Consider the following 22,549-nt stretch of genomic DNA (forward strand, 5'->3'; position numbering starts at 1 on the left):
AACTTGATCTAGTTGGTCTGGGATGCATGCTGGGTTTCGAGATTTTTTAAAAACTCCCCTTGTGGAACCAAGGTTTTATTATTTTAAATTAGCAAAGCCATCTATTCAGATAAAATTTTACACAAGAGTCCAGGTTACAAAACACATACCAGTAGGGCTTCTGCAGTCACTTTTTTAGGACTTTAAGCTCTGACTACCAATTCCTTTTTCTCCTATCCCATTTTAGAACTCCTAAGGCTTCACAAAATAATGGATGATGAAATGTGTGGACATAGTAGAACGGTGGATTTCATCCTGAGCTCAGTGCCAGCTCTATCAAAGAGGAGCACTTGGGCATTCAAGGCTTTAAATTATACTTCTTCTGAATTATGTATTTGACCACAGTTCTCAGTTACTGCCATAGATGCCCACTTGACAAGCACCTCTTCATCTGGGGCCAAATCTATAAGAGGGATGTTACAGAATCATGGTCAAGAGGGGTCAGGCAAACAGGGATTCAAATCTCTATCACTGTGACTCCACCACTCTGTATGACCCTGAGCAAGTCACTTAACCTTCTTAAGCCTCAGGTTTTTCATCTGTGGAAAAGAATAATATCCTCTTTTTAGGCCCAGATGTTAGTGAAAATTGAACAAGGTGATCTACATAAATCATGTAGTAAAGTGTCCAGCACACAGTAAATTTTGATAAATTGCATAGGTATTATTATATCAGCAGGGCCTGAGCTAACTGACAAGGAGTTTTTGTTTTATTCTTAGGTGATGTTTCTCTGAGATGAAATACATAAACCTTTTATTTCAGGTAAGTGCTCAGTTCATATCTGCTGAGATATCCCAACTTCAACAATCAATAATAGTATTTGCTTAGTACTATACTGTACCATGTTCTACCCACAAAGCCAGGAAACTGACAGCTTCTACTCTCAGAGCATTCATAGGATTGAACTGAAGCTCACCAAGAAGTTTCTTACAATTTTGGATTTCCAAGAAACTTCTTAGTGCAAGACTCAGACTTGACTTCCCTCTGACCTGACTTGAGACTATTTTTGCTGCAAAGGTGGGAGGAAAAAAATTATAAAGTTGAAATTATTATAGAAAGTCTTTGGTTATAACCACTGACGGTGTTAATTCACATTTGAGAGTAATGTTTCAGTGTTCTTTTTAGAGGGCAATGAGAGGGATGTTCTACCTAAAGACTTGAGGCAGACAGGTAAGTGCTTTAATTTTGAAGGTATTTAAGAGAGAAAGTGAAAGGTCTGCTATGATAACCATGGTGGAAGTGTCTTTAGGAAAAGCTAAAGGTGAGAGGGTGTTTCTCATCCATGAACTTTCAAGGGGAAATAGGAATAGTCCAACAGAGACTTTCACTGGGCTAACGGAATTAATTGGGATTATTGATATTATATAAGATGAATCATGATTTGAATATTCCTCCTAACATTCTTCGTTTTTCCATGTGAGCTTAAGGTAAGATGATCAAAAGGGTCTTGTTGAACTTGTTTCTCTTATAGAGGTCCAACTTAATAACTAATTTCTTCGATCCCAGGCCATATGCTTTGCATCCTTAGTATGATAATTTATCATATTAATATTAGTTTCTGCTATGGCTATTTTGGAGAAAGCTTGGACTTTCTACCAAGGTCTGGAACTAAACTCTTCACATAATTCCAACCAAATAACTATTGATTGTTGTGTGGGAGGGTTCTCGCCAACAGAAGGAAAACCTCTTGTAGTTCGTTGTGCACATACATGCTTTTAAAGAATTTGAAAAACAGTGAAAGAGTGATGGGAGTGTGTTTGAGGAGGAGAGGAGGTTGCTTTTGCTTTAGTAAAATAAAATCAGTTCCACTGGAACTACATTTGTTGTTATAATTTTAAAAGCTGAGCTTTGAAGGATGGATGGATGGATTTTAGCTAAATAGAGGAATATGAGGGTTATATAAAAGAGAATTAACCTGAGATTGAGAAGGGAGAGTTGTTAAAAATTTCACATGAAACCTTATGTAGTTTCAACTCTTTTTAAACTTATGTATACTCAGTGTATATGCAAGATGTTATATACATTTACCCCCATATTGCCATTAATGTCTGCACTGGTGGCTCTCCAAATCCCATGCTTGAGTTTATGAAGGAAGAACCTTTTAGTACTGGTGTTCGATTTGACCGTAATTCTTCCATAGGGAATTTTACCCTTCTTGGCCTATTCATAATCTGTTCTTGTCTCATGGTGACATCAGCACATTTGTGCCTTTACAGACATCCTATCTGGTTAAGATCTTGAGATATCCAGGCAGATCTGTGCCCATCTTTGTCTTGCTCTCTTTGTCTTTATTGGAATCTGTAGTATTTACCTAAACACATTTTTAGGGCCGAAGCTGTTTTCCTTTAATGTCCTTTAATGTAGGCTGTTGGCATAGTGCCAAAGCATTGTTCAGTAAAAGCCATTCTGAGCTTGGGGCAGAACAATTTGATTGAGGTAAGGCTTTGATGATCTGTCTCAATCCAAGGAACAACAAGTTTTAGAGTACATAAAGATTCTCAGCTCTTCTCTTTTTTAAATAACAAAGCATATTAAGAATCTTTTAAAAGCTTAGGACCCCTCCCCAGAAAAAATGCACAGGTATAGACAATTTTAGAAGATTCACAAAGTTTCTAGAGCTCATCTGTTGAGCCTTGGCTTAGAAAACAAAAAAACAAGCAAACAAGCTAACTCATCCCAAGAAGTAGATAAGCTGTATATCCTTCAAGCAATTCTCCATAAATATTGTTTCCCAAGCTTTTAATATATATTGAACATCATTAAGTTTAGAGTTATGCCTGCAGTAAAGATAGTCTGTATTCTAGAATTGTGTGCTTTATTTCTCAGATCTTTCTTCAGGGGGGTCCAAAAACAGGACCCAAACTGGGAGTCTCAGAAACAGTATTGGATTAAAAATAAGTGGACTGACAAGAGAGCTCCAAGAAAAGGGGAACCTTAGTCTGGGTAAAGGTGAATGTTGAGGGACTCAAGGAGTTCCAGGCCCAGACAAAGTTCAGTCAGGAAGGTTGAGTTCAAAGCACTAGGCCGGGGATCAAAGTGGACCTCATAGAATTAAAAGACTAGCAACATGGGGCTTCCCTGGTGGCGCAGTGGTTGAGAGTCCGCCTGCCGATGCAGGGGACATGGGTTTGTGCCCCGGTCCGGGAAGATCCCACATGCCGCAGAGCGGCTGGGCCCATGAGCCATGGCCACTGAGCCTGCACGTCTGGAGCCTGTGCTCCACAATGGGAGAGGCCACAACAGTGAGAGGCCCACGTACCGCAAAAAAAAAAAAAAAAAAAAAGACTAGCAACAGGAAACAGAATTTTTTAAAGAAATATTTTAATTATGGCAAAATACACACAACATTACCATCTTAACCATTTTTAAGTGTACAGTTCAGTTCAGTGGCATTAAGTACATTCACACTGTTAGGTAACAATCACCACCAACCAGCTCCAGAACACTTTTCATCTTTAAAACTGAAACTCTAGGACTTCCTGGTGGCGCAGTTGTTAAGAATCTGCCTGCCAATGCAGGGGACGTGGGTTCGAGCCCTGGTCTAGGAAGATCCCACATGCCCCGGAGCAACTAAGCTCGTGCGCCACAACTACTGAGCCCGCGTGCCACAACTACTGAAGCCCACTCACCTAGAGCCTGTGCTCCACAAGAGAAGCCACCGCAATGAGAAGCCTGCACACCGCAACAAAGAGTAGCTCCTGCTTGCCACAACTAGAGAAAGCCCGCGCGCAGCAACGAAGACCCAACGCATCCAAAAATAAATATTTTTTTTAAAAAACCCAAAAAACTGAAACTCTGTATCCATTGAACAGTAGCTCCCTTTTCTCCCAACTCCCAGCCCCTGGGATGGCAACCACCATTCTTCTTTCTGTCTCTATGAATTTGACTACTCTAGGTGCCTCATAAAAGTAGAATCATACAGTATTTATCTTTCTATAACTGACTTATTTCACTTAACATAATGTTCCTAAGGTTCATCTATGTTGTAGCATGTCATAATTTCCTTCCTTTTTAAGGATGAATAATGTTTTGTTGTATATATCTCTATCTATCTCTCTCTCTCTATATATAACATTTTATTTAGCTATCTGTCATTGGACATTTGGGTTGCTTCCGCTCCTTAGCTATTGTGAATAATGCTGCCATGAACATGAGTATACAAATATCTCTTCAACTCCCTGCTTTCAATTCTTTTGGGTATATACCCAGAAGTAGAATTGCTGGATAGTATGCTAATTCTATTTTTAATTTTATGAGGAACCACCATACTGTTTTCCATAAGCAGCTGTACCATTTTACATTCTCACCAACAGTGCACAAGGATTCTAATTTCTCCACATCTTTGCCAATAGTTTTCTTTTTTATGTTTTTTAAATTAATTAATTAATTAATTTTTGTCTGTGTTGGGTCTTTGCTGCACGCAGGCTTTCTCTAGTTGCAGCAAGCAGGGGCTACTCTTTGTTGCGGTGCGCGGGCTTCTCATTGTCGTGGCTTCTCTTGCTGTGGAGCACGGGCTCTAGGCATGCGGGCTTCAGTAGTTGTGGCACGTGGGCTCAGTAGTTGTGGCTCACGGGCTTTAGAGTGCAGGCTCAGTAGTTGTGGTGCACGGGCTTAGTTGCTCCGTGGCATATGGGATCTTCCCGGACCAGGGATCGAGCCCATGTCCCCTGCATTGGCAGGCAGATTCCTAACCACTGTGCCACCAGGGAAGTCCTCTATGGGCCTTTAGGTTGCTTCCATGGCCTGGCTATTGTAAATAGTGCTGCGGTGAACACTGGGGTGCATGTGTCTTTTTGAGTTATGGTTTTCTCCAGGTATATACCCAGTAGTGGGATTGCTGGGTCATATGGTAATTCTATTTTTTATTTATTCTATTTTTTATTTATTTTATTTTTATTTATTTATTTATTTTTATTTATTTTATTTATTTATATTTATTCTATTTTTTATTTTATTTTTCTTAAAAAATAAGAAAAAATTCTTATTTTTTAAGGAACCTCCATACTGTTCTCTATAGTAGCTATATCAATTTACATTCCCACCAACAGTGCAAGAGTATTCCCTTTTCTCCACACCCTCTCCAGCATTTATTGTTTGTAGATTTTTTGATGATGGCTATTCTGACCAGTGTTAGGTGATACCTCATTGTAGTTTTGATTTGCATTTCTCTAATAATTAGTGATGTTGAGCAAAACAAAACAAACAAAACACCATGTAGATGGATATTCATTGCAGCATTCTTTATAGCCACAAAAAAGTCAGGCAGTAAGGAAATGGTTAAATAAATTATATCTACTTTAGAATTAAGTAGATACATGTTTATTTTCATGGAAAGGTTCCTAAGACTTACTGCTGAGTGAAAGAAGTAAATTACAGAATAATAATATATGATCCCATTTGCGAAAAAAAATTCTGAAACTATGTACTGTATTTGTATAAATGTGTGTAAATGCAAAGGAAAAGTTGTAGAAAGATGAATACCAAACCATTAACAGTGATTGCCTCTGGAAGGGGGAGTGGGTTGCAGTGGTGGATATTGTGAAAAGGGACTTTAATGTTTTACTTTATACACCTCTGTCTTGTGTGAATTTTTTAAAATGAGAATGTACTAATGTATTATTGTGGAAAAGAACTTTTTTAAAGAGAAGAAAATAACCTGAAATATCTCATGGCCCCTTACTTCTACATAAAGACAGGGTAATCTAATTCTCACTGTGTGTAGAGCCTCAGTCCCTAGGCTTTTTGGAAGGTATGCAAAGGGAAAGAAAATATGATTCCCATCCTTCAAGGTTATAGACTAACAAAGAGTTAAGATTCCCAGTGAGTGGAATGGCAAAAGGGAAAAACTACATAAACACCATGGGGAAATAAATTATTTTTTTCAGATAACAAAATGTATTTTCTAATCAGCAATATTTCTATTTTAACCATTTTAGATGAAACACTTTCTAACCTTAGCAGCTTAAAATAACAAGCATTTATTACCTCACAGTTTCTGAGAGTTAGGAATCCAGAAGCAGCTGAGCTAAGTGGTTCTGGCTCACAGTCTCTCATGAGGTTTTAGGTAGGGGTTGTATTCATGTGAAGTCTAGAGCTGGAAGACCCCCTTCCAACACGGCTCACTCAGCTGGCTGTTAGCAGGTGGCCTCAGTTCCTCACCACATGGGCCTTTCCACAGGCTGCTTGAACATCCTCATGACATGGAAGCTCCCTTCTCCCAGAGCCAGTAATAAAAGAGAGAGAACAAGGAGGAAGCAGCAGTGCTTTGTATGACCTAGTCTCAAAGTCACTTGCCACCATATTCTCTTTGTTAGAAGAGTCACTGGGTCTAGCCCATGCTGAAGCTCCACTTCTTGAAGAGAGGAGTACCAAAGAATTTGTGGATGTATTTTAAAACCAAAGTACTGGTGATATTTGAATTCTTGCATTTTATTTTGTGTAATTTTCTTTCTTTTTACTTCTTGCTCTTGTTATGTCTGCCTGTATTATCCCTTGAATTCTTCTAATTCGTTGTGTCTGGTCTTCTTTGGAGCTATAAACCAGTCATTCTCCTTATTACAATTGTGTGTAAAATAAGTAAAAAATAGATTCTAAGGGCCTAAGAAACTGTTCTGTAAGTGAAATACTTAACTTTAGTGCATAGATTTCACGTTGCTACCTTGGCTGTTCATTGGTTACTTGTTGCTTACTGCTGGCTATCTACCAAATATGAACTTTATGGATGAGGGGTTGTTATAATACAGAGTGACTGCACGTTAGGGAACACAGAATAGAAGAGGGCTTCCTCTCTCTTTATATCTTATTTCTCACAGCTTTTCTCCCACATTTTTCCTGTTACTCCTGGTTATCCCCTAGTTGTTTGTATACATTTTGATATTAATCATAATACGGTGATTAAAAGCACAGGCTCTGAAATCAGACTACCTGTGTTCCATACTGGCTTTGCCAGTTATTAGCGAGTGATGTTGGGCAAGTTACTTAGCCTTTCTGTGCCTTAGTTTCATCATCTGTAATATGGAAATAACAATACAATGGTATACAAATCATAAGGTTATTTTAAGGGTTAAATGAAAAAAGATATGTAAGTGCTGACAACACAGTGAGCTGTGAATTAATGTTACCTCTTTGATTCTTAAATTTAATAATAGAGTTCTCCTGTTGCCTACGTAAGTAAAATGCCTAAGCTTTTAGTTCACAGACACTTGTCATCAGTTTTGGCTGCCCAGTGGTCAACATGCCTTTAATATGTTTGCTTTCATTCTCAAGTCCTTAAGGAGTTTCCAATTTAAACACTTTTGGCATGAACTAAACCCAACATAATTAGGAAACTAAATCTGCTACTAAAAAAGTCACAGATCCAAAGCTACTTCTGTATAATATTTCATTTCCCATACCACTGTCTTCTCTCTGAGCATGACTACTTGAGGGTTTGCCACGCTGTTACTATGAGACCGACCAAGTACTAAAGATAGAAGTACTAGTACAGGCCTTGTAAGCAGGTATTTAGGAAAGTGAAGACCAGTATCATGACCCTGTACAACTCCAGGGACACAGTTCCCATTGTGGTCTGTGAATGGTGACCAGTAAAGATATGCAGTGTACAACCTGGGTGGCCACATGTGGTGGCTCAGGCAAGATAGCCGAGGAGATTAGACCTTCGTTTTCTTGAACAAATGGGAGACACTGTACAGAGCAAAAAGAATCTCTGGTTAAAAGTGGAGAAATGTTCAGCCAAAGGATGGGAATGGGCCTTCTGACTGCAGGGGTTAGAATCAAAAGGCATGACTCCCAGGTCTGTTTTTCTCCACTTACTATTTCTCAGATCCTTAGTTTTCTCAACTGTAAATGGGTAATTATCTTTCCCTATATCTCAAGCTTAATGAGATGATTTTTATAAACTATGAAACCTAAACAAATGTAAATGATGAGATTCTCTCTTATTTCTTGTTATAGTTTTTGTGCTAAGGAAAAACAAAGTCTTCAAAAGGTTTGTGATCTGTGGTTTATTCATGGTTCACAGATTTAAAGGAGTTTCTTAAAGAGCACTGATTAATCTAGCTCTGATGATCAGATGCAAAGAGCATTACTTAATGTTCTGTATAAAGAATGAGGAGGGTTTGTGAGAGTATGAAATGAAGAGAGATGGAACAGGTGGGGGAGAAAAGTATAACAGTTGAGAGGTTTTTACTCCCTTAGTTACTGCTTTTGTGAATTAAATCTTTTCCTACTAAAATAAAAGATCCAGCAGGTTTAAAGCAATAAAATGAAGTTTAATGAATTGTATAATTATAAAATTCTGAAATCCATGGGTTGGTAAGACCAAACATATCTTTTAAGAAATTTTTTTTTTCAATTTCTTGGTCATCCCTTTGAGAGAGCCAACTACTAAGAAAACTGCTTGACCTCCAAAAGATCTAAGCAAGGAAATCTTTTTTTGAAAATTTATTTTATTGAAGTATAATTGATTTATAATGTTGTGTTAGTTTCTGGTATACAGCAAAGTGATTCAGTTATACATATATTTAATAGCTTGCATCTGTTAATCCCAAACTCCCAACCCATCCCTCCCCACACCCCCTCGCCATTGGAAACTACAAGTCTGTTCTCTATGTCTGTGAGTCTGTTTCTGTTTTGTAGATATATTCATTTGTGTCACATTTTAGAGTCCACATATAAGTGATATCATGTGGTATTTGTCTTTCTCTGTCTGACTTCACTTAGTATGATAATCTCTACGTCCATCCATGTTGCTGCAAATGGCATTATTTCATTCTTTTTTAGGGCTGAGTAATATTCGATTGTATATATATACCACATCTTTATCCATTCATCTGTCGATGGACATTTAGGTTGCTTCCATGTCTTGGCTATTGTAAATAGTGCTGCTATGAACATAGGGGTGCATGTATCTTTTTGAATTATAGTGTTGTCCGGATATATGCCCAGGAGTGGGGTTGCTGGATCATATGACAACTCTATTTTTAGTTTCTTGAGGAACCTCCATACGGTTTTCCATAGTGACTGCACCAATTTACTTTCCCACCAGGTTCCCTTTTCTCCACACCCTCTCCAGCATTTGTTATTTGTAGACTTTTTGATGATAGTTATTCTGACTGGTGTGAGGTGATACCTCATTGTAGTTTTGATTTGCATTTCTCTAGTAATTAGCAATGTTGAGCATCTTTTCATGTGCCTCTTGGCCATCTGTATGTCTTCTTTGGAGAAATGTCTATTTAGGTTTTCTGCCCATTTTTTGATTGGGTTGTTTGTTTGTTATTGAGTTGTATGAGCCATTCAAACAAGGAAATCTTGAGTAACAATAAAATCCTGGGACCACAGAGGTCTATGCACAATTACTAAGCTTTGACACCTTATTTACTTTTCTGCTTATCTTTTCCCTTTGTATCTATCATTTTAAAAAATGTTTCAAATTATATCCGTAAAGTTTTTCATAACTAGATACAATTATTCATAAGTAATAAATTTTTAATTAATATGACATATCTTTGATTAAAATGGTTATGTGATTATCAAGGGAAAAAATGATTTGAATCTTTTTTACCAAGACTTTCACTGCTACTGTAAGACAAATGCCACTTTCCCCATTAAGCTTTTCTTGACTTCTCTACTTACAATAACTCCTCCCTCAGAACCATTTTGGCATTTTGTTTACTATCCCCTCCCCTATTTTATCATTTTTGCATTATATCTGTTTGTATCATTAGATCTAATTATCTTCCCCATTCATACTCTTGATCATTTATGTATTTCACTATAACATGTACATGATTGGTTCTTTTTTTGTCCCTAGCTTTATTGAGATATAATTGATGTTTAACACTGTATAAGTTTAAGGTGTACAGTGTGATTATTTGATATACATATGTAAATTGCATATAAATTTGATTCGTTTGAATTATGAAATTTTATGTATTCAGCCTATGGTTAATTGCCTTTAAGAGCCTTCTCTTTGTAAACTACATTTTGTTTGGATCCTACCCATTTCCCTCTCTGTTCCATTGTCTTTTTCATCTTTCACCTGAACTTTGTAGGAAGTAAATGGTGACTGAGAGGTCAGTTGTTCCTCCACCTTCATCTCTAAGATCTTGGAAATAAGGGAAATTAGATTTACAACTGAGAATTAAATGGTAACATCAACACAAATCAAGGCAAAGCTACCCAACAATCACCCATAAAAGTCCAGCTGGACAGATTAAGAGTTGACTAAATATATTTGTCTAAAGAATATTCATAGAAGTGCTATTAGTTAACAAAGACAACATAGAAACAGGAGAGTGAGAAGCCTACTTTGGTTGTGCCTATGCAAGTACTGTCCAAGGGAGAGATTGTAGCCCATAAACTTGAACATTCCTCTCTCTGCATTGTGGCCTGATGTTATTAAATGTTTAAAACACACAATTTAATTTCCCTACCTCTAATTCCATGTTGATCAAGCAACCTTCTGATTATGATTGTTTTCTCATATATGTGTTTTTCCAAGGAGAAAATGTCTGAATGTGCCAAAGTAAATATTATAGTCACTGGGGCAGTTAACCTATTTCATTGCAAATAATCATCTACCATTCTGGTTTTACATTAGCTTCTAAAACCTTATTGACGTTAATGTGAATTATGGATTCAGTCTCAATGAGCAGCCAAAACCAAATTCCTGAGTCTAAAAACTGAAGTCCAGATCCTGGACTTTAGTAAATTCACCAAGATAAATTCCACTTTGTTGATTTTTACCTCATATATAAAAACTGTCAACTGTAACGCCTTCTCCCCATCCCCATTACAAATGCCTTAACTCACCTATTCATTATTTTTCCTCTGGATTACAAATAGTAGCGTCTTATCTCATTTCCTGGCCATCAGTCAAGCTAGACTCCATTCTGATGCTGTATCTTTCTGAATCACAAGTCTGATCATGTTAACTCACCTTTTAAAGTATTCAGTGGCATTCTGCAGTGTACTTCACTCCATGCCATTTCATAAGTTGTTCCTCACCCCTGCCTGGAAAACTCTGTCTACCATGTTCACTAAGCTAACTTATATTTGTGCTTGAAAACTCAGCTCAGGATGTGCTCCAAGAAACATTACCAGATCTGTACAATCTGTTTTAGATGTTCCACTTTTGCACATCCACAACACACTGTCCTTACCTCTGTCATACTACCCACCACACTATATAGCAATTTTTTCTTGTATGTCTCCCCTACTATCACTTCAAGGCAGTAATAGGGATAGTGTCTGATCCTTTTCTGCATTCCCTAGCCCTAGTGTAATACTTGACACCTTTGATAAAAGAATTAGTGAATCTCTCTGTAACCTTATTCACTTCATTTAAACTTCAACAAGTTTCTGCGGTCTCCTTTCATTTCCCCCAATCTGTATTTTCTTTTTAATCTTTGACCATTCATCCCTAGCCACTTTTGTTGCCACTCTGAACTTGTCATGCTCTTCCTCTGCTTCTTCAGAGCCTTATGGCCAGCCAACCATCATGTGTGTGTATGTACGTGCGTGCATCCATTCATGAATGAGATTGTCAGGTGTCACTAACTTTGTGAATATCATTGTAGTGTGTAATTCTTCCCATAGAATAAAATATAATTGAATAAAAATAAATCAATATAAAATAAAATATAACTGAAAAGGTAAGTAACCTCTGGGTCTTAAATGAAAATTACTACATAAATGATAGCTAATAGACACACACAAAAAGATCAGCCTCTTTGAGATGCAAATTCTAGGCAGTCAGCTAGGCTCACCTACTATCTTACTGAGTACTGCATACTAACTTCACAGAGCACCCAATTCAGATTTATGCTTCCATAAAATCACTCTACAGTGTGAGCTTTCAAGGTTGCTCATGAAAGCTGACTTTACACAACTATTAAACCTGAGAATACTAGGTTTACAGAACTACTTTTATATGCTAGGCTTGATGATGTATTAAAGCAAATATAAATTGGGGTTTTTTGCCCTCAGAAAGCATACAAGTGTTTCCTTTTATTCAAAAAACTCATGAAATTATACCTTCTCTAGGAAACCCTGATTGGAAAAGGTAGTGAATGAGTGCTCTCTTTACAGATACATTTTAAAATTATTTATTCAAGTTCAGAAAAGTTCCATTGGTTGTGATTACATTGAATTTATGGCTTAATCTGGTGGACAGTTTATTTTTGCAATGTTGAGTCTCCCTATTCAGGAACATGATATTTCTCTGTTAATTCATGTCTTCTTCTGTGGCCATCTGTAAAACTTTGTGGCTTTTTGTATAGATCTGTACATTTATTGTTAGGCATATTTCTAGATGTTTTAAATCTTGTTGCTATTTAAATGGCACTTTTTCCATTTTTTTTCCAACTGCTTTTTATAAGTATCTAGAAAGGCTGTTTAGTTGTAAATTTATTTTGTAACTAGGCACCTTACTGAAATCTTGTTATTTCTAATAACAAGAATGATTCCAAGACTGGAAGGGGCAGTAGAAATTATCTTGTCCAACCTTCTCATGTATAGATGAGAAGACTGAGACTCAGAGTAGTCTTAACAGGGTTGAATTAAAATCTTAGATCTCCTGAGTCTCTAATCATTGTGTTTTACAAAATACCATATTGTTGTGAAGAGGCGAGAGAGTGAGACTGAGACAACAAACTGCCAAGGTCGAGCCTCTCAAATCTATATCCTGATGTAGTCATCACCAATCCAGGGTTTACAAATTTGGTTCAATTTACAGCTTGTCCTAGGAGTGAACAGGTCCCAGGGGATCAGTTCACTCTTTTCTTTCTGGAAAGAACAATTTATCAACAAAACAGCTAATTTAGAAGTTTTACCATGGGAAATCTTGTAACGTTCAGGGCATTGCCTTCTAGTGGTCACCTCTACCCAGGAAACCAAATTCGAGATCCCAGAATTACAACAAAGAAAACTGGATGTAGCTGTGTGGTATTTACATTAAGATATGGTATTCTGATAGTGTGATAGTTTGTTCTGTTCTAGTGATATTTCTTTCCAAGTAACTCTGATAGGCATTATAATCATAGAAACTTTTCCCCAGGCAGTGGTTGAAATAGTGATAAATGTTTCAGTCTTTTCTGTTCTAAAAACTGTCACTTCTTCACTCTGTCATGACCAGCATGTTGGTTTTAATAAGTAGAGCTTCTCTTAGATTAGTTCTATTTTAACTTCATGCCTCCCTTTCTAGAAAGGGACCTAAGCCCCATGCTGAGATTTATTTAGGCTGTACTTTAATCTTATCAGCACATTTTTAAATCATCTCTTAAGCAGATTACTTCAGAGAATATTTCCATAGATGGTTAAACATTCATGAATGTTGAATTCTTGTTAACTTTCTTTCAAGGGCATGGGTGAGCATGTTTAAAATCTGGCTCGCAAATTCTACTATATATGTCTTTTTGGATCCTGTAGCTTCCTTATCAAGCACCACACAGCTTCCTGAGTTCAATGGTACAACTGACCACTAAGCATAACCCAGAAGTCCATCAGAAGTTACTGAAATTCAGGGTTGTCAGGATTCTCTGTTCATTAGAGTTGCTGAGGAAACCTGTAAGAATAAATAACTGTGCCCACCTGCTCAATCTGTTGTTAGAACTGCAATGAGCAGAACTGTTACTCTTGCTTTAGACAACATTTGTCTGGGTAGGCCCAACCAGTTCGGCAACACATGATTTGGATTTGTTGGACTGGAATTGAAATATGTGGAGTAAGGTTATTGTAAATCTCTGAGAGATAAAATAGAGAATTGAAATCCGTAAAAGGGTTTGAGGTTGAATAAGATTGCAGTGGAGTGCATTTAAGAATCAGGGCAAGACAGGGAGATCAGCTCAGTGCTTTGTCTCCACCCAGAGGGGTGGGATACAGAGGGTGGTGGGAAGGAGACGCAAGAGGGAGGAGATATGGGGATATATGTATATGTATAGCTGATTCACTTTGTTATACAGCAGAAACTAACACACCATTGTAAAGCAATTGTACTCCAATAAAGATGTTAAAAAAAAAAAAAAGAAAGAAAAAGAATCAGCGCAAGCAGCAAAGCTAAGATGTCCGAGATCTGTGCTGAAAAACAAGTAAGGTGCTCATAATTCGTTTTATTGGTTGCTGCTCAGGTAGTAGGTGGATCAGCCAGATTTCAGGGCTTAGGACCCTGGGGCACAGCACCCAGTACACTTGACCACATTACCACATGATGGAAGGTGATGATGAGTGAAGGGTAATATATAAGGTAGCACACTCAAGGGCTGGATGCTTGTTCATGTCAGTGCTCACCAAATGGGAAAAGATAAAGGTAGAATTTAGGCAGGCCCTACTGTTGGTGCTTGCTTGCCTTCAGGGCTTATAGAAGTCAGGAGAAGTTTAATGAATAAAGGAATTCATAAATAGAGCTGTCTGAAAATGTAGAGGCTGTCTTAAGAGACAGTGATTTCTTCTTCACTGGAAGTATTTAAGCAAGGTGGCCAGGGTTGCTGAACACAGGGAATGACTGTTCTGGGTGGGAGGATGGATCAGATGTCTCCCAGTGCTTTTCCAATTGTGAAATTCTGTAATTTTCAGAATCAGAGTGACCCTGAGAGGCCATGCAAGGTCCAGGATGGCTCCCAGCCCAGACATTCCTGGTGGGAGTGGAAGGCAATGTGATTCTTTTCACTTGGGTTTAGTTTAATTGAGTTGAGTCTGATCCCTCTGTGACTCTCCTTAGACCCAATAAAACCCCATATGATGTGAGAAAACCACTTGACAACTCTAGTTGGCACTGTGATCCAGGGATGTTCCCAGTTTAGTCTCAAAGCCAGGGTTTCCTGGGGACATATGGGGACTGGGAACCTCATACTGGAGTGACTTAAATTCCCACAGTTTGTTGACCTGGTAGCATTAGAAATGTTCTGCCTTCTGCTGTGAAGTAGAATAATGGAGCACAGACCACCAGCAGAGAAGTGACATGTGAGGCCCGAAAATCCCTCATGGTTTAGATTTGGCATTATGTTAGTCACAGACGCTCCCCACTTTTTGGCTGCCATATTTGTATCTAACGAAGTAGGGCAGCTAAGGGGAATGTGTCTTTGGATTGGTTTTAACTGCGAGATGTACAGATCCTGGAACTGACTTTAAACACCACCAGATAAAATGTTTGTATTCTTTATGGCAATTGTCTTGATGAAGTTATCAGCAGGAGACATCTTGTAACATGTATTTTTTCAGAAAGGTTTTCCATGGTCTGATATTCTTAATGAACTCACCTGTTGCTGGTCTTTATTCTTTTTTTAAGTTCAAAAAATTTTTTTTAAACTGATCTCCTACTTAGAAGCCAGGCCCTGTGCTAGGGCTTTAGAGGATACAGAAATTAATCAGGCATTTCACACTTACCAATCTGATAGAGGAGATGAAATTCAAAAAGATAATTATATACAATGGAGAAAAGACAGCCTCTTCAATAAGTGGTGCTGGGAAAACTGGACAGCTACATGTAAAAGAATGAAATTAGAACACTCCCTAACACCATACACAAAAATAAACTCTAAATGGATTAAAGACCTAAATGTAAGGCCAGACACTATAAAACTCTTAGAGGAAAACATAGGCAGAACACTCTATTACATACATCACAGCAAGATCCTTTTTGACCCACCTCCTAGAGAAATGGAAATAAAAACAAAAATAAACAAATGGAACCTAATGAAACTTCAAAGCTTTTGCACAGCAAAGGAAACCATAAACAAGACCAAAAGACAACCCTCAGAATGGGAGAAAATATTTGCAAATGAAGCAACTGACAAAGGATTAACCTCCAAAACTTACAAGCAGCTCATGCAACTCAGTATCAGAAAAACAAACAACCCAATCCAAAAATGGGTGAAGACCTAAATAGTTCTTGAAAGAAAATATACAGATTGCCAAAAAACACATGAAAGGATTCTCAACATCACTAATAATTAGAGAAATGCAAAGCAAAACTACAATGAGGTATCACCTCACACCAGTCAGAATGGCCATCATCAAAAAATCTACAAACAATAAATGCTGGAGAGGGTGTGGAGAAAAGGGAACCCTCTTGCACTGTTGGTGGGAATGTAAATTGATACAGCCACTATGGAGAACAGTATGGAGTTTCCTTAAAAGACTAAAAATAGAACTACCATACCACCCAGCAATCCCACTACTGGGCATATACCCTGAGAAAACCATAATTCAAAAAGAGTCATGTGCCACAATGTTCATTGCAGCTCTGTTTACAATACCCAGGACATGGAAGCAACCTAAGTGTCCATTGACAGATGAATGGATAAAGAAGATGTGGCACATATATACAATGGAATATTACTCAGCCATAAAAAGAAACGAAATTGAGTTTTTCGTAGTGAGGTGGATGGACCTAGAGTCTGTCATACAGAGTGAAGTAAGTCACAAAGAGAAAAACAAATACCATATGCTAACACATTTATATGGAATCTAAAAAAAATTTTTAATTAAAAAATGGTTATGAAGAACCAGGGGCAGGACAGCAATAAAGATGCAGATGTAGAGAATGGACTTGAGGACACGGGGAGGGGGAAGGGTAAGCTGGGACAAAGTGAGAGAGTGGCACGGACTTATAAATACTACCAAATGTAAAATACATAGCTAGTGGGAAGCAGCCACATAGCACAGGGAGATCAGCTCGGTGCTTTGTGACCACCTAGAGGGGTGGGATAGGGAGGGTGGGAGGGAGACTCAAGAGGGAGGAGATATAGGGGTATATGTATATGTACAGCTGATTCACTTTGTTATAAAGCAGAAACTAACACACCATTGTAAAGCAGTTATACTCCAATAAAGATGTTAAAAAAAGAGATGATTATAACACAAGAAAAACTATTAGTTTTAGGAAAATAATATCAACCAAATGGTATGGGAGTTGGGATGGGGGAAAGATTATTTCTGGATTGGGGGAGCAGAGAAACTTCATTGAGAAGTTCATGGGATTTGAGCAGGCCTTTGTAAAATAACCTTTGAAAGATTTTGACTGATATAGAGCAGGGCATTACCCTTGGAAGGAACAGTGCGAGCAATGGCATAGATGCAGGAAAGCATGGGCCATATAGAGGGAAAAGTACATAGGCCAGTTTGGATAAAGGTAAATAGTGGAAGAGAAAGATGAGAGAACAGTTCAAATTAGAGCATCTTGAATGTGTGGCTGATAATATATCTGAACTTCATTCAGTAACCCATGGGAAGGCATCGAAGGTTTTTGAGCTGCTAAGAAGTCATGATCAGTGTTCTGCTCTTGGGCAGCAGTGGGTACTTTATAAAAGTTGGAAGCAAATATCAGGATATTGAATCCAGGAGGAAGATATAAAGAATCTGATGATATTAGTGGGATTAGAAAGGAGGCAGTAGCTTCAAGAGACCCTCAAATGTAATATATAGAACCTGAGAGGTGATCAGAGAAGGAATAGATGGTAACTCTTAAATTTTATGAAAGAGTTACAGAATAATAAGGCAGAGGATCAGATATGCTTAAAATCAGGGAAGGTAAGAAATGTCATTTTGGAACATGTTTATCTTGAGACGAGAGTGAGCACCTAAGAGGAAATGTCCAACAGTTTAAGTTTGGGACTAGAGATAGTTTTAGGAGCCAGGGCTAGAGTTGCAGTGAGAGGATATATCATAACTCAGGGAAAGCACACACAGCAAACAGGGATAAGAACAACGCCTTGGGGGAAGAGCACCTATTATGTGCATTGTAAAAAAAAAAAAGCTTGATATACTTTATTTTATATAATCCTTGCAACCAAGGTGAAGTGATTATCTTCATGTGAGAGATAAGGAGAAGTTCAGAGTGATTATCTCATTAGACCAAGGTCATACATTTGACAGTGTTGGTTGGCTCCAGGGTTTAGAGTTAGGTCAGCGGAAATTTACTACATCACACTGCAGAGCTGTCAAAGAGGCAGGAGGAGGAAAACCAGGAGAATTAATTGTCATGAAAACAAGGGAGAAGACTAAGTGTCTTAATGAACTATGGGGTGACTGTGGGAATAGAAAAGATGGAGGTGAGGAAGTGAAATATCTTCAGTGGTTCCCAGAAGTTCCAGCTTTTGTTGGGAATTTGTGCCAAGACCACATAGATGCCAGTCTTAGGTACATTGAGAGAGGCTGTTTAAGGACTTTGAACTGCACCTGGCCTGGCTGGAGGTTGAGTTCCATCTACAAATGTACATTTTAACTTGCTCAAATAAGCACGTACCCCAAAAGCACCAGCTGATCTTCCAACTTTGTTTTTAGCAGGAGAGACTACTTTTTCAATTTAGGATATAGGAAAATCCCAGATAAAATCAGAGTTATTCAAGTTGAAGGAGAGGGAGTACCCTTTTCCTCCTCCTTGCTCCCCTCTACCCTTAATCCACTTCAGAAAAGGGTTCTGAAACCTCCTTGCTGTACATAATAGTATTTGAAAAAACCCTGCTTTGCATTAAATTTGGAGGGGGGTGACAAAGGGAAGCGACAGGTATTGCCCTTTATTATAGATGAGAAAAGCTAGAGAACTGAAGGAAAGAGTCATTTGCTTTAGGTACAAATAATTTAGGAATCCAGCTGAGAATAGAACAGGAGTTTTCAAACTCCCCAACAGTCAGCACTCTATTATCTCACTCTTGTCCCCAGTTTTAAAACAAATAAAATTTGTTTAAAAAAGAACATAGCACTTGATTTCTAAGATTCCATTTAGCAGATATTTGTTAACTACATATACGTGCAAAACAGTTAAGACCCGCTTAATAAACACTGACTCATTTTTATAGACTAAAAGAAAGGGAAAATAAACTATCCCAAAGCATCAGTAGTATATTACCGAATAAGGAGCTTTCTCTGTGAGACTGCAAAATTACAAGTGCCAGAAAGAGATTGTGTGGACTCCAATATTTGTTCAGACCCAATTTAAAGCTCTAGGCAGAAAAGAGGGGTTTTGTAGCACACAGTAGCTTTACAAAGCCTGCCTTATAGGCTGAGCAGGTAACTCCTGGGGAAGACCATGAGTTTGAAAATGAAAGCAGTGGCTAAGAAACTATAGTGTTCTGCAGGTTTTTTTCTACTCCATTTGTGTTTGAAGTTAGTTTTATATTCATCTTCACCTATTTGCTTTAAACCACTTGAAACCAAATCCAAGTTAATTGAAAGGTTACGAGGGGTCCATGAACCACCTTTGGAAGAAGCAGTTTGCAAACAAGCGTTTTGAAAGTCTCTTCATTTTCCCTATCTAGAGGAAACAGAATTTCAAAATCCACAAAAAAATTTGGCAAGTTCCCAGAAGCTGGGAATCAGACGTAGGAAGCTGAAGGAGATCTAGTCATCTAAATGGCTTCATAGACTAGTAGATGTTTCAACGTCTTCCTACCCCTCCCAGAGTTTTAAAGTTACTAAGTTTAGAAGATCTCTGTTTTCCTAGAGCGTTTTCCAGTCAGAAAGAATTTATGGTTGAAATAGGAGGGGATAAGGCAGGAACCGTAACTGAGAAGAGAGGTGTAGTGTAGAGTCCTGGCAGTTTTCAGGCTGTGCCGTTTAAAAGCATTTCAGGGTAAGGCTTGCTTTTTATTTTTTTATTTTTTTTAGTATATGTGCTTCTGTTGCGTTTTTTTTTTTAAAAAGAAAAAATTAAAAAGAAAACTTTTAATACCTTTGCTAGATTCATGGGGTGGGAATTGGGTTGGGGGAGCATTGATTTCTGGAGTAACTCTGGGGATTTGTGCATTGGATATAATAGCTAACGCAGAGAAACCTTAATGTAGTAGACTGGAAGCTTCCATGATTTTACACAACTGTTTTGGGGAAAACATAGTTCTTATTTTAGTCAGGGGATGATGGGCACATCTGCTTCTATGTGAGAGTCCTTTCCTCAGATTCCCAAAAGCCTTCAAGTCAACCAGGGATTTGTTCCTTTGTTGGTAAAGAACTCTACTCCCTGGAAGACAGATTTGTTCATTGAAAGCCAATAATGACTTACGTGCATGCAGTCTATGATATTCTAGTACTAAGAGTCATTGGCTATTCTTATATCACAAATATGCCTTTGCTAGACTGCATTGTGTTTTAGTTTATGTAGTTTTCAGACTGAGCTAAATATATAAAGACTTTCTCTAATACTTTGTACTTAGTAAATTTGCCAGTTTTTGTATATAATAAGTGTGGGGAGGGTATAGGATGTTGGCAGCACAGAATCACAGCTGTGGCTTGGGGGAACTTGAGGTTGGTTTGCAATGTGATACCAATCGGAACTCTATAGGCTAAAATATCAGTAGACCAGTACTCCACCCTCAACCCCAAGTTTTAGTAAGGTCATTCTTGTTTCTATGTTATGTGACTCAGTTCAAGGTCTAGGCTGCTTGGAGATTATCAGCTCAAGGTGGGACCTCTTACTTCTACCTTTAGATTCTCATGTCTAAGTGAAAGAGCTTTAGTTTCTATAACCATGTCATTACAGAGGGAAAAATAGTAAGTTTACAGTGGAGAGTTCTGGCAGACACCATCTTAGCCAAGCGTTCTAGGTTCACATCACTAGGAGTCCATATGACAGCATGTATCCCCTGATATGATGCAATGAGAAGGGCACATCACACTCAAGTTGAGGCACCTTCTACAAAACAACTGGCCAATACCCTTCAAAGCTCTCAAGATTATGAAAAACAAGGAAAGAATGAGGAACAGTCACATATGGAAGGAGACGTACAACTAAATGTAATGTGGGATCCTGGATTAGATCCTGGAACAACAACAAAAAAGGACATTAGTGGAAAGAATTGGTAAAAAAAATAAATATTTTCTGTACTTTAGTTAATAGTATTATACCAAGGTTAATTTCTTAGTTTGTTAATTGTTTAATCGTTATGTAAGATATTAACATAAGAAGGTGGGTGGAGTGTATGGAAATTCTCTATACTATTTTTGCGACTCTTCTGTAAGTTTAAAATTATCTCAAAATAAAAAAATTTTTTTCATGTAGTAACCTGAATTGGGCCAACTCTTTTAGTAAGTGTTAATTAAAAATTACTCTCTGAGGAGTTCCCTGGTGGCGCAGTGGTTAAGAATCCACCTGCCAATGCAGGGGACACGGGTTAGATCCCTGGTCCGGGAGGATCACACATGCCACAGAGCAACTAAGCCCATGTGCCACAACTACTGAAGCCCGCATGCCTAGAGCCCGTGCTCCACAGCAAGAGAAGCCACCACAATGAGAAGCCCGCGCACCGCAAAGAAGAGTAGCCCCCGCTCAGTGAAACTAGAGAAAGCCCGTGCACAGCAACAAAGACCCAACGCAGCTGAAAAAACTAAAATAAAATTATAAAAAAAATAAAAATTACTCTCCAGAGTAATTATTCATCCTCATAGGAAGAGTATTTCCTATCTGGTATGTTCACTTTAATTTTTTAGTTCTTTTGTTATTATCATATATTGAATAGATATAAAGTTTATCACAAATGTGTAAGTTGTAAAGAGTAACACCATGAGCACAAATGTAGCTTGAAACACTCCGTATGCTTTTTCCATCCCATCCCCTTCCCTCTCCCTAACCTCTATCCTGAATTTGGTATTTTTAATTCCCTTGTTTCTCTTTATAGGTTTACCTTGAAAGTATTTATCCCTGATGATATAGTTTTACATGATCTTTAACTTTACATAAGTGGAATAATATTTTATGTATACTTTTGCAATTTGTTTTTTCCCTAAATATTATATTCCTGAGATTTAACAATGTTAATATGTATAACTTAGCTCACTCATTTTCACTACTATGTAGCTTTCCATTTTATGAACATACCACAAGTTACTTCTCTATTCTATCATTAATAGCCATTTGATTGGTTTCCCAGTTTTGCTGTTATGAGCAGTGCTATTGCACACATCTTCGTATGTGACATATTATGACAGTTTCCCTAGGGTATATAAATAAGATGGACTAGCTGGGTTATAGGGTAAATTCTCCATCAACTTTATTAGATAAGGCCAAATTGTTTTCCAGAGTGGTTTGTCCAATTTTTAATACCACCAACAGTATGTGAGTGTTCCAGTGGTTCCACTTTCTCTCTAACACAATATTATTAGACTTAAATTTTTTTTTACTAAGCTGGTGGGTGTGTATATTAAAATTTTAAAACATTGCCATTTGTTGATTGACTACTTTGTGTCAAGTACTGTGGCAGACGTTTTCATACATTATTTAATTTAATCCTCTCACAGTTCTTCTTAGCTCCCTAATGGAAACTAATGTTGTACTTAGTTTGTAATATATAATTACCTCTAAACCTCTCTCTGGCAAATTTATTCCTTATCAGATTTTTCTCCATCTTGTATCTGCTAAATTTATTTTCTGTTTCTTAAAAAAAAATTATTCTCACTTTAGAAGAAATTTAAGGCATGAAGTGGTTAATAACTTGCCCCAAGTCACATTGTCGTTAATTAGTAGCAAACGTTGAAATGAAACCCAGTTCTCTAGCTCCTAATCCTTTTTTTTTACTCCATCTCT

General features: G+C 37.7%; 1 protein-coding gene across 2 annotated transcripts in view; it reads left to right on the plus strand.

Moving 5' to 3' along the window:
* Positions 1–758: 758 nt before the first annotated feature.
* LOC101278894 (phospholipid-transporting ATPase FetA-like) overlaps positions 759–22,549 on the plus strand; it is a 94,372-nt gene continuing 72,581 nt past the window's right edge. The window contains exon 1 of one of the 2 annotated variants that reach the window (XM_049710749.1): positions 759–801. Coding sequence is in view for 1 of the 2 variants with exons in the window: in XM_004271519.3 (XP_004271567.2) it covers positions 775–801 (27 nt within the window). In the remaining variant the exon portion in view is untranslated. The remainder of the gene's footprint in view (positions 802–22,549) is intronic. The other variant, XM_004271519.3, reaches the window with a different exon arrangement.

The sequence above is a fragment of the Orcinus orca genome, chromosome 6 (genome assembly GCF_937001465.1).
Source record: "Orcinus orca chromosome 6, mOrcOrc1.1, whole genome shotgun sequence".
In the NCBI taxonomy this organism is placed as follows: domain Eukaryota; kingdom Metazoa; phylum Chordata; class Mammalia; order Artiodactyla; family Delphinidae; genus Orcinus; species Orcinus orca.